The 15,631-nt window shown below is 37.1% G+C and overlaps 1 protein-coding gene across 4 annotated transcripts in view; it reads left to right on the forward strand.

Annotated features, from left to right (window-relative positions):
- PARVA (parvin alpha) overlaps window positions 1–15,205 on the forward strand; it is a 111,167-nt gene extending 95,962 nt beyond the window's left edge. For all 4 annotated transcript variants that reach the window (XM_006027089.3, XM_006027090.3, XM_006027092.3 and 1 more), the window contains exons 9-13: window positions 1,595–1,656; window positions 2,182–2,250; window positions 5,589–5,690; window positions 6,513–6,585; window positions 9,662–15,205. In XM_006027089.3, the coding sequence (XP_006027151.1) occupies window positions 1,595–1,656; window positions 2,182–2,250; window positions 5,589–5,690; window positions 6,513–6,585; window positions 9,662–9,738 (383 nt within the window). In that variant the 3' untranslated portion in view covers window positions 9,739–15,205. The remainder of the gene's footprint in view (window positions 1–1,594; window positions 1,657–2,181; window positions 2,251–5,588; window positions 5,691–6,512; window positions 6,586–9,661) is intronic.
- Window positions 15,206–15,631: the final 426 nt, after the last annotated feature.

A 15,631-nucleotide genomic window follows, 5' to 3' on the forward strand; every position in this document is an offset into this window, starting at 1 on the left:
TTCCAAGGCAAGCCACCACACTGTGAATATCTTCCGGGTGATAGCTGCCCAGATGGCCAGGCAAGGGCACACTTGGCAATAGTGCTGCACAAAGGCCAACTCTGCAGCTACAGCCCACTGGCAGCTGGCCCAAAGGGTCATCCGAGGCTGGCAGGTGCGCAGCAGGTCACAGCCAGGTGGTAGCCCCCCCTGCCAGACTGCTGCAGGGGTAGTATCCCTAGGTCCCAATTGCCTGGGCCCCAGAAGCTCCTGAGAGCGAGTAGCCCTGAAGCTACTTGCCAGGGCAGCTTTTTGTACTGATGGGGCCAGGACAGGGCAGTTTTTTATATTGCTGGGGACAGCACAGGTGCTGGCCACGAGCTTTAGCTCCCCCTGGCTGCAGATCCAGGAGGAGCCAGGCAGTGTTATTTTGCCCCAAGTGGCACAGTTTGCTCCACAACAAGGTTACACCACTTCTATTTGAGCTGCTGCAAATGCACATGCTTGCGTGTGTGGCTGTACTCTTAGAGATTAACTGGTTTAGAAGCGTAATCATTTGTCGGGGGTGGAGGGGGCGCAGTTCTTGCAACCTAAAATGTCCCAAAAATACATTTCATCAATACAAAATGTCGTATTATAACTATGACGTGACGATTTTTCTGAATGCAGTGAAAATAGCAATACAACCGTGTCAGAAATCAGGGTAAGCATTAGGGCTGTGCGAAACGGCACCGCTCCATTTCACCTTGAGTTTCAAGGTTTGGATGGAACAGTGTTTCGTATCAAATTTCATTTCGATTTGAAACAGCTGTTCCGTTTTGCTTCGTCGAAACAGTGAGGCTGTTTCGACTCTGTTTCGATATTTCGCTCGATAGGCTGGGGATCCCTGGCCAGATCCAGCACCAGGGATGGGAACTTAGCTCAGCTGGACTGACTTCCATTCCCAGTGCTATGGATGAATCATTTCAACTTTCAAAACGTTTCGACTAGCCTTGAGGCTGTTTCAAGGCCCTTTGTTTCTTTTGATTTTGCTGTTTCTACCTCGAAATGAGTCAAAACCAAGTCGAAACAAAACGGCCAGTGAAATTTCGCACAGCCCTGATAAGTATCACTGTATGTATTTTTAGCCCTCAAAGCAAAATGTTCTTATCCCAGTAACAAAAAGTGCAAACTCATGTTCTTCTGCTTGAATTAATGTGGCTTTCTATCTATAACTAATTACCTAGATTTTTATACGTAAAGAAAAGCAGCATTGTTGATAATTTAAGAGAAAATTAGTTTCTGAAAGTTATTGCTGCACAAACTAAATTCAAAGATTTTGATGATGCTTTTGTCCTTAAGATTTATATTCCTTAATTAGTCTTTACTGGGCACATCTACACGAGATGCTTAATGAACAGAAGACTAATTCTACTGTGCATTAGCATGGCTGGCAACAACCGTGCTATTGCACAGTAGATTTAGTCTACTGTGCATTATCATTACTTAAAAAGTGTTAATTTGTGTTAATGTGCAGTAGTGCCAATTACAGCACATTAATGAACATGTAGACATGCCCACTGTGCAGTTGGATAACTGTTGCTCGTTGTATTAACCTCTTTGAATATTTTTTCAGAACGGGATGCTTTTGACACGTTATTTGACCATGCTCCAGACAAGCTCAATGTTGTGAAAAAGGTTAGAAAGTGTTTTCCTGGTGTGTTAAAGAGCACATATATGTAACATGATAAAACTAAAACTACGCTGAAAAAGAATGTGATTATTGTCAATGGTATATTTATTGTTTTAAATCAGTATTTTTCCTTGAAACAGACCAAGAGAAAGATACAGAAGTCTCCATTGTAAAGAAATTTGCCATAGAACTGTGTATTATGTAAAACTCTTCAGCTGGTCTAAACTAGCATAGCTTCACTAAAGCCAAAAGGATTAGCCAGTGATCTTACCTCAAGTATTTCAGCTTCTATCAGTTTTAAGCATAGTCTAATAGTGCAACTCTTGACTATGATACTTTGAGAAATCAGTGTATTTATAGCTATGTTTTCATTATTTGCTTGATGTGATTGTCAGTTATGTTCCTCTTTTTGAAATCTACTAAATCTAGGAGCAATGAATATTGCATGAATTGCTAATTTAAATTAATAAACTATTACTGGAAAAGTTAGAACTGCTCTATGCCCTAACTAACATGTTCTCATGTTTCAGACTCTCATCACTTTTGTCAACAAGCACCTGAATAAGTTAAATTTGGAAGTTACAGAACTGGAAACACAGGTAGGATTGCATAGTCCTAATTAATAAGGATGGCTGAACTATATTGTATCTGTGTCCTAACCTAATCAAAGGTCTTAGTAGATTCATATTATGCCATTTCTAAGGAAATCATTATTTCATCCAGAAACCTTTTTAGGATTATTTTAATTATATATATGTCTTTCATGTAAAGATAAAAACCTGTTCAACAAAGACAGTCAGCAGTTTCTAGTAATAACTGGGCGCATCTACACATGATGCTACATCACTGTTGCAATGCACTATGGCGACATAACATCTGTGGGCAAAAATAGTGATTCTGCAGCTATGCCCCTCAGTATAGTGCACCACTATGGCGACATAATAACTAAAAATAACCACACAGTACATCCACAGTGCAGTATGGGCTGTTACTGCACCATTATTTACTACTTCCTCATGGAAGTACTTAATGACGGCGCAATAACAATGGCACTGTAGGGGCATGTGTAGACATACCCAATGTGAATTTGCTCTAACAGATTTATATCTTCATTAGCATTAAAATTACCATTACACTTAATAAGGAGGATCTTGACTAATTTTGATCATGAAAGATCCCATGATTCTTTTTCCAGAAGTTAGTAATGTTGTCTTGGTGTTCTGGTCAAATTCCAAGTTGGCAAATGCATTCTCACTGTCTTTAATTTATGCATATAGAGGTCAGGGTACACGTACACTTTGGTGGTTAGTCTACAAGGTGCATGTCTACCCTGCCTTCTGCTTGACTTTAGACTAACATGGCTAACTATGTCTTTATGCATAAACAATCTCATTGGATGGCATCAAGACTTTTCACTGGGACTGTTTACATGACAATAATTACCCAAAATACTCAAGTTTAAGTAGTAGCATGATTGGGCTCTAGATTTGAAAGATTCACACAGGGTCACCTGGGCTGCCTCTACATGTGCTCGAGGGTGGGAGGGGTGCATTTTAATTAGAACAGTTCCCAGAAAGTTTCTCTAATTAAAATGGCTCACTGTCGTATGTATTAAGCCCCCACACATTTTAAAATGGCCACAGGACACTTCATCACAAGCTCATTCGATGAGGTTTAGATAAAGAGCCCCCACAGACATTTTTAAATTCATGGGGGGCTTAATACATGTGACTGAGGTGATGCTGGAGTGTTTTAATTAAATTGAGTCTGCGCTGATGCATTCTCATTAGAACGCGAACAAGCACGTGTATAGGCAGCCCTGGTGCTTGCTGCTCCTCTTGTTTTTGGCACTAAATCCATTTCAAAGTGACTAACAATACATTAAACTCTTTCCTATTAACCTGTTGCTTGCAAACGATGTGGTTGCCACAAGAAAATTACTAGGGGTGTGCGAAGCGGGCTGTATTTGATTCGGATTTGGCCTGATTCGGGGGACAGTGATTTGATTCGCTGATTCGGATTACTGTCACCAGTTCCCCGCATACTCCATGGCGGACCCAGAAGTGGACCAGAAGTGCTTCTGGTCCACTTCCAGATCCACTGCTGAGCATGCTGGGGATCCCCCCGCACTTCCATGGGACACTCCATCTGCCCCAGCATCTCAGTGTTCACAAGCCACCTGGTACCTTGAGGTATGTAGAAAAAACATATAAAGCTGTGTCTATGTCCGAATCGTCAAATCTCTCCGAATCAAATTGGAAGCTTCCAATTCAATTCGGAGAGATTAATGGGTCTCCTAATTAAATTTGGATTCAGAGATTCAGCCACCGAATCGGGCCAAATCTCCTCCAAATTGAATCAGCAACCGAAGCTTCGCACAGCCCTAGAAATTACACATTGAAGTAGGTAGAAGGGACATCTGTTTACATGTTTACCAATTAAAGGTGTAGTGTCAGCAGAATAGTCTTTCTATTAAAAGGAAGTCTCAGAAACACTGGTTTAACTGAGTCTACATCCCCCAATGGTATGGCTTTTGTAAGATGAAGGAAATCAAATGGGAGGCAGCCTGTAAAGTCTCATATTTCTGAAAGTCTTGTTTTTAAGTGTGTGTTTGTTTATTCCACTGTTTTCTTCTTGATGAACTCTTATTAATCAACTGTGCCCTGCAACTATTAAAGCATTTATTCAGTTTGCTTAGCTGAGCAGCTGATTTTTTTTTTTTTTCCAACAGCAGGGAAAGGATGAGCTGCTTCAGGGAGACATGAGTTGTTTCAGATGACCTGGGGAATTGGATAAACAGAATTTGATTAAGTGAAGATATGTTATAGGCACTGTTCATGATGCTATAGATAAGATTGAAATGGCTATTCAATTCTAAATCTCTTTTTAGAGGAAATCAGGAATAACTGAGAAATGTTCCCTTTGGGCAAAAATATTTTTGTGCGTGGTCTTAACTCATCTTCAGATAAAATCCAATCATCTGATTTTATGTATTACAAGTATAAAAATAATATATATATTTTTTTTAAATCAGAACGTTAATGATCTTGCGGAACTTAAATCATAACCATAACACACATGCCATGCCTGCCCTTCTATGTTAGATTGATGTACTGTATCTGTTCAAAAAAGGTCTACAGTTATCACATTCTCATAGTCCCAAATAAGGAATGTGATCTGAAATGTTGAGAAAAAATGTTTAAAGAATTACAGTTTTATATGTTTTAAAACCCTGTACAAGCTATCTGGAGTTATATTCTCTATGCAACATAGCAGTACCATAACAGCTAGACATCACCTACCTGTAATTCTTTACACTGTAAAATAGATTAACATGGACTTTACTGCCCTCTGGACAAATCTCTTGATTCTTTAATTCCCTCCCTTCTTCCCAACTTACTGAAATTTCTGTGCAGTAATTAGCTTTTACGTTTATTCTGTTTTTTTCCTGCTCTGCAGTTGTGTGTCATGTCACAGGTTATTTGTGGAAGAGAGCTGAGCCTCTCCTGCAGGGGCAATAGGATTTAAATTGAAGGTATAGACCTCGCAGCTGTATCAGTGGGTCCTCCCTAATCGTCTACTCTTCACTGATAGGAACTCAACCCCATCAGCTTAAATCTTCCTTCAGGGATGAATTCACTTCCTCTGCCCTGTTACCAAGTCTACTCAGTCTCCGGGTTTAACTGCACATTACCTGCTGACCTCAGTGGCATTCTAACACACCTCCAGCATGAGATCAATTGAACTGTGAAGCATAACACAATATAAAACTTCATATAATCATGAGAAGTCAAAATAGATGGCATTTTTTGGATATGGTTGAAAATATTTAGGTTGGTCTCCTAACCATTCTGCGTTAGGCAATATCTATATGGTCTATCAAATGAAACAGTAAAATACTATTTTAGAAAATGTACTCAGAATGCACTTCTGACAGTTTGCAGACGGTGTGTACCTCGTGCTTCTAATGGGTCTCCTGGAAGGCTATTTCGTACCTCTGCACAGCTTTTTCTTGACTCCTGATAGTTTTGAACAAAAGGTAATTCTGCTGTTGAGTTTCGTATTTATATAACGAAAAACATATCCTGTAAAACAAATCATGCAAACCTTTTTGTGTTAGATGGATATACTGTACCTCCATTCAAAAGAGGACTGTGTTGATCACTATTGGTAAGCAGTTACCACACCGTGGTCTTTGAAATGCCACAGTTATTGCCACTTCTGACTCAAGGGAAAATTTGTATTAACTATTTAGCAAATATCAACTGTTTATTCGCCGCCAGTGTGTATTGTTGCCATTGAGCTGTACTCAGTATTGATTTAAATAGGAAGTATGTGCATGGAACAGTAGCAAAATCAAGTTATGAGAAACAGAAATTGAACGTAGTAAAGTTTCATGTTGTTTAGAAATAATGAATCATGTAACTTTGTAAGTATAATATACAACTTTACACAATGCCCTTGGTTTTCACACTCAGTAGCAGCTGATTTCCAGGACAATTCAAATACAGAGCAACATATGGAACTTAGCATTGCTTTTTTGCTAATTTTTTTTTTTGTTAATTATTTTATAACTTCCAGTTTGACTTATCTCTCCGTGGAAAGTTGAGACCAATTTCTGTTCAGTTCAATACTCATCCATGTGCTGTTATTTTATTTTTGCTCCTCCCAAATGTAATATGTAGAACAATTATTATTATTCTGAATTGTCTGGGTCACACCCTCAGCTGATATGTGGAATCTTGATTCTTTCCTTCAGCTAAGGATCTGACTCATCTGTCTTTAAAACACAACCTATGCTGACAATGTACACTGGGCTGAAAATAATTTTCAATAATTAATGTCTTCATTATATTGCCAGGTCCTTAATGTGTCCTTCTCATTTGAGCTTATGCAGGATGGAGGGTTGGAAAAACCAAAACCAAGGCCAGAAGGTATCCTACTGTATTTATTGTGTATTGTCTTATCAAAAAGTGAAGTCATATTCTGTATAATAGCTTCCCAGTAGGGTGAAGGGTACACAAAAGCCTTCTAACCCACACATGGAAAGGCAAGATGTATCTAGAGTGCTCAAATTGTCAATGGTTTGTGGCCAGCTCTCTTGCAGTCAGCAATAAGTATTGCATGGGAATGTAAGCTGCTTCTTGTCAGAAAAGTCTTTTCAACATGTGTTCCTCAATCCTCCTTGGTAATTCCCACACTGGCCAGTAGAAGTGCTTATGCAAAGGATGTAGAAATCTCCTTGTTCTCTCATTCCCTGACTAGCCTACTGTATACCAGTAACAAAATATAATATTTGTTGAAAGGAAAAATGATAAAATAATAAATGGGAAATCAACCACACATGTAAATAACCTCCCATCCCACCTTTGCATATTTTGGATGGTTTAGTAGGCAATCTAATTTAAAAGAGTTTTGCAGAAGATTTATATGTTACAGAAGGAAGAGAAAAATATCAAATATTCATGGACTTGCCTTTGACTGGAGAACCTAAGCATATAAATTTGGGGTTAGATATGATCCACGGTTGCCTTCTTTTTGTTGCTAGGATAATAGTCTAAATCAAACTTTTTTAGTGTTCACTTTTTTTGACTCCAGAAAAATAATAGAGCAGTTTTACTGTTGCAAAGAATTTGGAAAGACAACAGTTATGGATTTCTATTTGAAATCTCTGGGTCTGTCTTGTGAATCATGTTTGTAAACCTAATAATGCTAATACTGTGTAGCACCCCGATGAAGAATCACTGGTCCCATTGAAGATAAGTGTTTTACTGTCAACTAAAATGGGACCAGGATATCAGCCATGTACTCTCGTAGGAAACGCATGCATCTAGGCTGGGTTATTGTGGCATGTAAACCCTCCAGCCATGGACACACTTTTTGAAGGGAAATAGACAGGGATTTCCTTTTCCCCTTCCAAAAAAACTGACAGAGGAACAACCATTTGGGCTTCTCATCTCCTTCCATATTTTGAACCTATTTGGTCCTAGTTTATCTATTTATGATGGCTCTGACAATCATTTGCAGTCCTGCTTAGCTAAATTGACAGCAACCGTATTACAATACTGTAAGTTCAGGACAGTAAAAGTGAGAAGGGGAAAATATTGAAACTTCGGGATCCAAGGAAAACAAAGTAGCTATGACTCCACACTCTCAGCAGAGGTTTAAAATTCTTAGGGCATTCAATTTTTCAGGTATTTGCTGCTCCAGGGGCAGCTAACCATTCCAGTATAAATCAACCATAGAAACATTTCAGTGTATATATATAACATTTCATATGCAATTATTGAAATGCTTAATATGAAACTTCCTGCCCAATGTGAATGGAAATGCACATCTGTTTTATGTGTTGTTACATTGGGCACAATGCCCGTGCCTAAAATATCCAGTGAGCAAAAGAATATGAGAAGGAATTTGCTTTAAATGTGTATACTGAGTAATCTTCACATTCCTACATGGCCTCTGCATTTTCTTGATGAAAAAATGCTGCAAAGTGCCTCCAAATATGAAAAACATATTTACAAAAAAATCAGAAAATATGATCCTGAATACTAATGACTTTTTCAGAGTGACCAGATTATTTCTAATATTTGCAACATATTGAAAAGGTTCTCTTCCCCACTTTATTTGTGCCTTTTACTACTTCATTGTATTTAAGTGACTTCTTTAAATATGATGTTTAATGTCATTGGCCAATTTTTAAAAAAATAGAAGCCTTCAATTTTTCAAAAGCACCTAAATAACTTGGGAGTGTGCTTCTCAGTGAAGTCAGTATAGAATTAAAAGTCTAATGTTTGGGCTTTTTTGTTTGCCAGTTGTCATGGCTCTTTTCAAAACAGTTACTACAGCACATAGACAGTACACATAGTGTTTCAAGAAATTCTATCCATAACTCTTCTAACAAAAGCCTTTATCTTTTAAGGTCTTGACAGCGTGTAGCATGGTACAGTGTTTGTGTTGCAGTGCAAATGAAATCAGAAGCTACATGAGAGAATAATTTCAAAACAATGAACAAAAAACACAATGAAACTGTGGCTTTTTCAGAACAAGTAATTCTACAATTAAGGGACTGATCCAGTACAAAAGAGACAGTAAGATTGATGGTCCAGAAGCTGTAAAGGCTTCCTAGTTCTTGGAGGAATCTTTGTACTCAACTCATGTCACCTAATCATTGACTGAGGAAGAATTATAAAGGAGAGTCATGGCCAAGAACTGGCTTTTCTAGGTGTCACTTTCATTTAACAGATCAGCCATAGACATGAGCTCTTTCCAGAAAAGTCCTAAAATAATCATGCTTCTACAGAAATTTAAAAGAATTCTATATGAACTGGACAGGATTCAGATCTATAAAACTAAATGGAAATGCTACCTTTTTAAGATGTCTTAATGATTCTGTAGAATAATATTGAGGTGTTGGAAGTTTATAAACATTTTAACAGGATAGTCAAAAATATTTTTACAAAGTGATTTTTCCATTAAAATCCTGAGAACTCTTCTGTTAGCAAATAGAGAGATCACGTGATTGAAAGTTTTTCCCCTCCAGGCCTGATGGAGAAAATTCTCACTTCAGTATGAAGTAAACTATAATGCTATCAACCTGAGCTGTGATGAAAATATCTGTCCCTAATATAGATAAATCCACAGAGTTAGTAGTGGGCGTAGTCCTGCAGCCATTGCATATGGGCACAAGTCCATTGTAGGATGAGACCCTGGGTGCCAAATGTTTTTAAAGTTACCTGCAGTTTTTTATCTGCAATTTTTCTCCCACAATCAACTATGAATGTATTTTAATGCAAATAATCATGGGTGGAAATTATTGCATATCACCCTCTAACCATTTGGTCATATTAGCAAATCAGGAAATTGTCTGTCTGTTGTCATTTGCAATACAAAAGTGATGGTTGGGTTGGTGCCTTAAACGTTTGCAAATATATATATATATATATTTTTTTTTAATTATTTCTTGGAAGTTATAAAGGGCTAATGCTTCTTTCCCCCCTCTTTTTCTAGATATTGTAAATTGTGACTTGAAGTCCACACTGAGAGTGCTGTACAATTTATTTACCAAATACAGGAATGTGGAATGAGGAATTTATTTGGGACCTATCAATGAAGCAACCTGTTCTGACAGTCACATTCGTCACCATCATTCCTTTGCATCATTCGTATTTTTCAAGGAGCTGAATCATTTCACAGGAGTTCTCTTTTTGAACTGATGGTTTTAAAATATTTACGATACACTATATTTAAAATGAGAGCTATGTAAAATTAACTAAAGTTGTGAAACAAAAAATTTGAAGAAAACTATTTAGGTACCTCCTGAGAAAATCCGTATCTCAGTAAAATCCCCCTATTCCCACTGTGCTAAAATACTCAAAACAACAACATAAATACGTGATAACTTTAATAAGATTGGAATTTTGAATCAATTTTAGGACATTTTCTTCAGCTGTGTGTTAATTTCACAAATATGTACAAATATTTTTCTAGTTGGAGGGAAGATTGTATTGCTATAATGTTCACTACAGTACGTATTGGGCACTGTACTAACAGTGTGCCTGTAAAGATATAGGAAGTGATGACTCATAGTGGAGCTAAGATGATGGGTTCTTCCTAAAGTACAAACTGACATAGTTACCTATTCCTTCAGACTTGTAATAATGAGATGTTCTGATTTAAATATACATGATAAAAGCACTCAGAATAGCTTGTTCATTTAATTTTGTGCGTAAAAAGACCTTTAGTTCCAAGTAAAAATTTCACTAGAACGTACCTTAATAATACAGCCCCTTCCTAAATGTAGGATCTTTAGCCCTACCCTCCAAAGTAAAAGTAGAAAACAGAAATAAAGGGAAATAACAGATACTCACTTTCTACCAAGAGAATCACTGTTCTCTCATTAGAAAACAAGCATGCAGTTCAAGCTTTTTCTCTTGGAGCAAAAATGGCCGTTCTGGGAGAAAGATAACTCAGGAAGAACCAGAGTTAACTCACTCCCAGGAGAGTTTCTCCCAGGAGACTGAATGTCTGTACTACCAGAGATCACAGGGGTAAAAAGAGTCTCTCTCCTTACCCCAGCCATCCCTAAAGGTGATTGCTGCCTCTCTTTGGCAGCTGCTGCTTTTTAGCAACTGCTAGCTGATCACTGAAAGCCTACTTCCTTCCCCAACAGGGGAGAGGGCAGGTAGTCCATGATCAGACTCTCCTGGGGGCAAGGAGCAGTCCTCCCTCTCCCAGCATCCTCCAGCTGGACAGCTTGCCTTTGACGCAACTTTGTCACTCTCCACTTAGATGTCTGGAAGTATAGCACTATACACCCCCAATAGTGCTATACTTTTGTAATGTTGCAAAGTTCTGACAGCACTACAAATGAATGCTTGTCCATATTCTTTGTCAGCTTTGGCACGTAATAGAAGTGGAATAGGATCTGGTCCTTTGCCTTTACCTTAGAAAAAATATATATAAATGTAATACATGATACAGCTAATAATCTGTTTCACTCTATAGCCTGTTTTATACATTAAGACATAACTGCTAGTTTAGATTAATTACAAAGAATTAGTCATGTTCCGCCCCCTTGGCTACTTCATGATTGATTTGTCTTGCTGATGGCGTATAAAACATACAAATAAGACTGATATTTTCCACAAACATCCCTACTCCTTTAAAATCCCAAACATTGTTCTTAGATTTGGACCTGCTGAAATTCTTTTTGAAGGGAAATTTCCATGGATATGCAAAAGAACGTTCCATTTCTAAACTGTAATGTTTTTACATTTTCAGTTGTAATATCAATGAAGAAAGGAAAATGAAACTGAAACGAAATTCTTTTCTCCTCCCAATCTCAGGCTCCAGGCACATAGGGTGTTTTTACATGTGCTCTGGGAATAGGGGGCTCTGAGAGCCACACTAATTAAAGCGCCCAGAGCACCTCATGTGTCAGCGTCCCTGCACTTAAAGTGCTCTCGTCACCATTTTTATCTAAAGCTCATCAAATGAGCTTCAGATAAAACGCTCCTGCCATCATTTATAATCATGGGGACACTGATGCATGAGATGCTGGGGGCTGCTGAAGTGTAGCAATTGCCACATTCCAGCAGACTCAATTAATCAAATCTGCTTCAACGCACTGTAATTACAGCGCATTGGAGCAGCCTCCTGGCTCATGTATAGATACCCATAGACATTGCCATCCATGTTGGCAATTTCACTGTGTTGGTATAAATCAGGAACAAGTCCACTGAAGTCTGGTTACCAAAAGGAGTTGTGAGTTAAGTATCATTTTAAATTTTATGATAAGTTTTCTTCCGAAGAAAGATGTGGTAAGTTAACCACAAGTTATTTCGTTCAGCAGCGTTTACATATATTCAGGGAAGGACTGACTTTGGGGAAAACTGTTATACAGAAAATCATGCTAAATGGTCTTAGTGATCTATTCTGGCCTTAAGAAGCCTGATGTATACCACTGTAAAATTGGTAGAGGTGAAAAAATAATCTTGCCTATGTTCTGTTTATCTGAAGGAATGCAATGCTAATAAGCAATATAAGTAACAGCTTTATTTTACTTATTATACAAAACATAAAATATTTTATTTTGTAGTTTTTTTCTGTCTACAGTTTTTCCAATGAAATCATTAGCGTTAAATCAAGCCAAGCAATTATGTTCTCTCTTTGATGGATAATAAGTGATGTTAAATAATGAGAAGATATTGACTTCTGGAGAGGTGGTTATAAAGATTCATTATTCTGAAGGTAAATATCGACTGAGGCAAAGAAAAGGTCAATATTTACTTCAGAGGGCAATAAACTAGGATGTTCCCTGAACTAAAGAGTCAGTACAGTTATATACATTCCAAATATCTTCATTAGAAATATCTAGATATTCCTACATTTTGGGTAATGACTTCTAAACACACAGCAATTTTTACTTTGCGCCAAAATCTCTAAAGCTTCTGAAATTAGAAATTCAGAAAAGAATATGTATTTGCCTTTTTTAAGGACATGGACAGATGAAGCAGTAATATAGCCACCATTTCATACTGGTTTAAACCGGCCCTGTTTAGGGGCACACAAGAGTTACAGTGGATCAGCTGACATGCACCTGCAGGTGTTGTACTCTCTTCCCTGCTCCCTTTTATATTGTAGAGTTTCATCTGTCCACCGTCTGAGATGGAAATAATGAGACTTGTTGCCCCCAATCTTTTTCCATTGTTACAGATCTCAGTGGGCGCATCAACATGTGCAAGTAGTGCAACTGAATAAACTTCAGTGCAATTTAAGCTGGAGTAAACTAATCCTGATGTCACCGTCTACACATGCATTTAAGTACAGTAATTTACTCCACCATCAGATAGTACCTTTGTCTGACAGGACTGTCCTGTGCTGGACTAAATTAATTTACTGCACCCTTGTTGCAGTATACGTATAGATGGTATGCTTTACTGCACAGTAAATTAGTCTACTGCACAGTAAAGCACATATGTAGATGCACCCAGTGTTAATTACCTCTTGGGAAGATAAAAATAAAAATACATAGTTTATCAGTCAATCATGATATATAGTGTATGTATCAGCAGTAATTTCCATGTATTTTAATATTTTGCCAGAAAGTTTCAGATTTCCCTCCATCAGCGACTTGACATGTCATTTGTTCATTTGCAGTCCTATATGCTAGTAACAGTCAGAATGCTAGGACTGTTTTTTTTCTACAAATCTTAGTTGGAAAGATCTTTCAATCTGACATATTTTGAACATCCCGTATAAGCAAAGCGGATATATTTTCATTGTCCTTATTGTCATAGCAGTCCTTTCTTTCAGGAAGAGAGTTCTCTATATATGCATAGATAAAAGGTTAGAAATAGCAAGACTAATTGTTTGCCTCCAGTTGCGCATTTGTCTAAATTATTTTCATATGCTGCTCTGGTCATGACATAATTAGCTTTTGTGTGTATCAGTTAATTCTATCTTTAAAAAAAAATCAATGCACAGAATTGTTAAATACCTACAGTACTGTGATTGTCTGACCCTTGGTACCATAAAATCTTACTGTTTTGCAAACCTAATCTAAACTGTTACATGAACATCTGTTTTACAGCAAAAACTTCATGTAAACGAAAAGCTTCTCCTATGGATATGAGAATGCAGGGCAAACGTAGAATAGTATGTTATTTTTAAACACAAACACACATTTTACATACTGACCTATAAGAGTGGATCACTGCTTATATTTCTGATAGTAGAGATTTAAATAGGCTATAAAAGGATTACAAAATCTAATATACAGATTATATATAATATTTATTACTTTGATATAGGAAAATATAGAAAAAAGTAATATTCTTCTAGTTAGTTGTTTTTTTCACTTAACATTGGACCTGCACCTTCCTTACGTGAAAGTAAGTGTTAATCTACCTATTCTGTCATCAATTACAGTGATGTTATTTCTGACTTACAAAAGTGCAACTGAACACAGTATTTGACCCATAGTTCATATAAGTGGCATAGAGGTAGTTTAAGCTTTAAGCCAATTGTAGCTTTAATTATAATTATTTTTAAATGATGAAAGTTTCTAGGTTAGTGATAGTATTTTTAAAAGGACAGTATCTTGAGAGCGCATTGACATTCTGTGGGCTTATTGTAATATGAGGGCCAACAGGCTTTTCGGCCCACAGAAGGCTGACAGAAAGTTAGCCTGCCATGAAGGACCAAAAGACCAGAGCATTCTCTGTCATGAGGTAGGTGATAGGTTGTACTTCATTGGAGAGAAAGATATGTGAATATCCAGTATATCATGTATCAGTTATAGGCCTGTTTTCAGGTATTCTTGACCTCCTATCAAAATGTTATCTTCACTTGAAACCTCTAATTGTGCCATGCAGCCCAGGATAGAGTAGTGCCTTGAATAATACTTGTAGCCTTTTTTGCCGCATTCTTGAGTGGTGTATATCATTTTACCGTGAGAACTTTTACTGGGTTTTTAAAGTCAGTGTAAAAATAAGTCACAGATTAAATTCTTCATACAAAGTGAAATTAGATTAGAATATTTTTTTAATGTGGTCACATGCAAAATAGACTATTTTAAGCAGATAATGGAGCCAAAGTATACATGCCTCAGCATCGCAAACTTCCTACCTTCCAAAGAAATATGAGTCATTTAACATCTATTAGGGCTAAATTCTTTGTATTTGGGTTTATATTTGTACTTTTACCCATTAGCCAGTAAGAAAGAGTTTATTTTAGTGTCTAATAGTTTTATAACTATATGTTCTGCAGTATTGTTAGTGCCATTTCATTATTTGATTTAAAGTTCAAGATTAACTTCGTTACATGTGCAACAAAGTCAAAAACATTTCAGTACTTGTTATAGGAAGTATATATCTCATAGTATTGGTTTATCTAAATTCACATGCATGACTTCAGCTGCAGGTTTAGTTGCTTTTATAAAGGTGTATTTTATATACCCTATAAATAAAAGAGACACTACTATATCAATATTTCCTGTGCTTTTTCTGGAAGCTGTGTTATTATCCACAATAAAATTGCACCTGAAAATCAGAACTATGTTTTATTGTCTATGTTAAAGATGATATGCGGAACAAAAATTAAGAAGATTAAGTGGTTTTATATTCCCTGAACTCTAAATCCTGTACATGAATCTTCCTGTATATCAATTATCTCCTTATGGAAATAATTGGTGTGTATTATTATTTTCTGTGGAGGCTGGTGACAGCTGAAAGTGGGTTGGCAAAACAGACACATCAACATATGCTTGAGTTACTTAACATCAGAGACTTGAGAAAATGCCATACCTGACTTGAAATAGTGTAGGCAGAGCACAGCCTGTCTCTGTTGTTGGCATATTGGACACTGTGTATTAATGTATAAAATATATCAATTGAGTTATTTAGCAGTATTCATAACCTATATAAATGACTTAATTAAAGATCCTCAGTATGGAAAGCAATTGCAGTTAGTTCAAGT

Source organism: Alligator sinensis, unplaced genomic scaffold (genome assembly GCF_000455745.1).
Source record: "Alligator sinensis unplaced genomic scaffold, ASM45574v1 scaffold352_1, whole genome shotgun sequence".
Classification (NCBI taxonomy): Eukaryota; Metazoa; Chordata; order Crocodylia; family Alligatoridae; genus Alligator; species Alligator sinensis.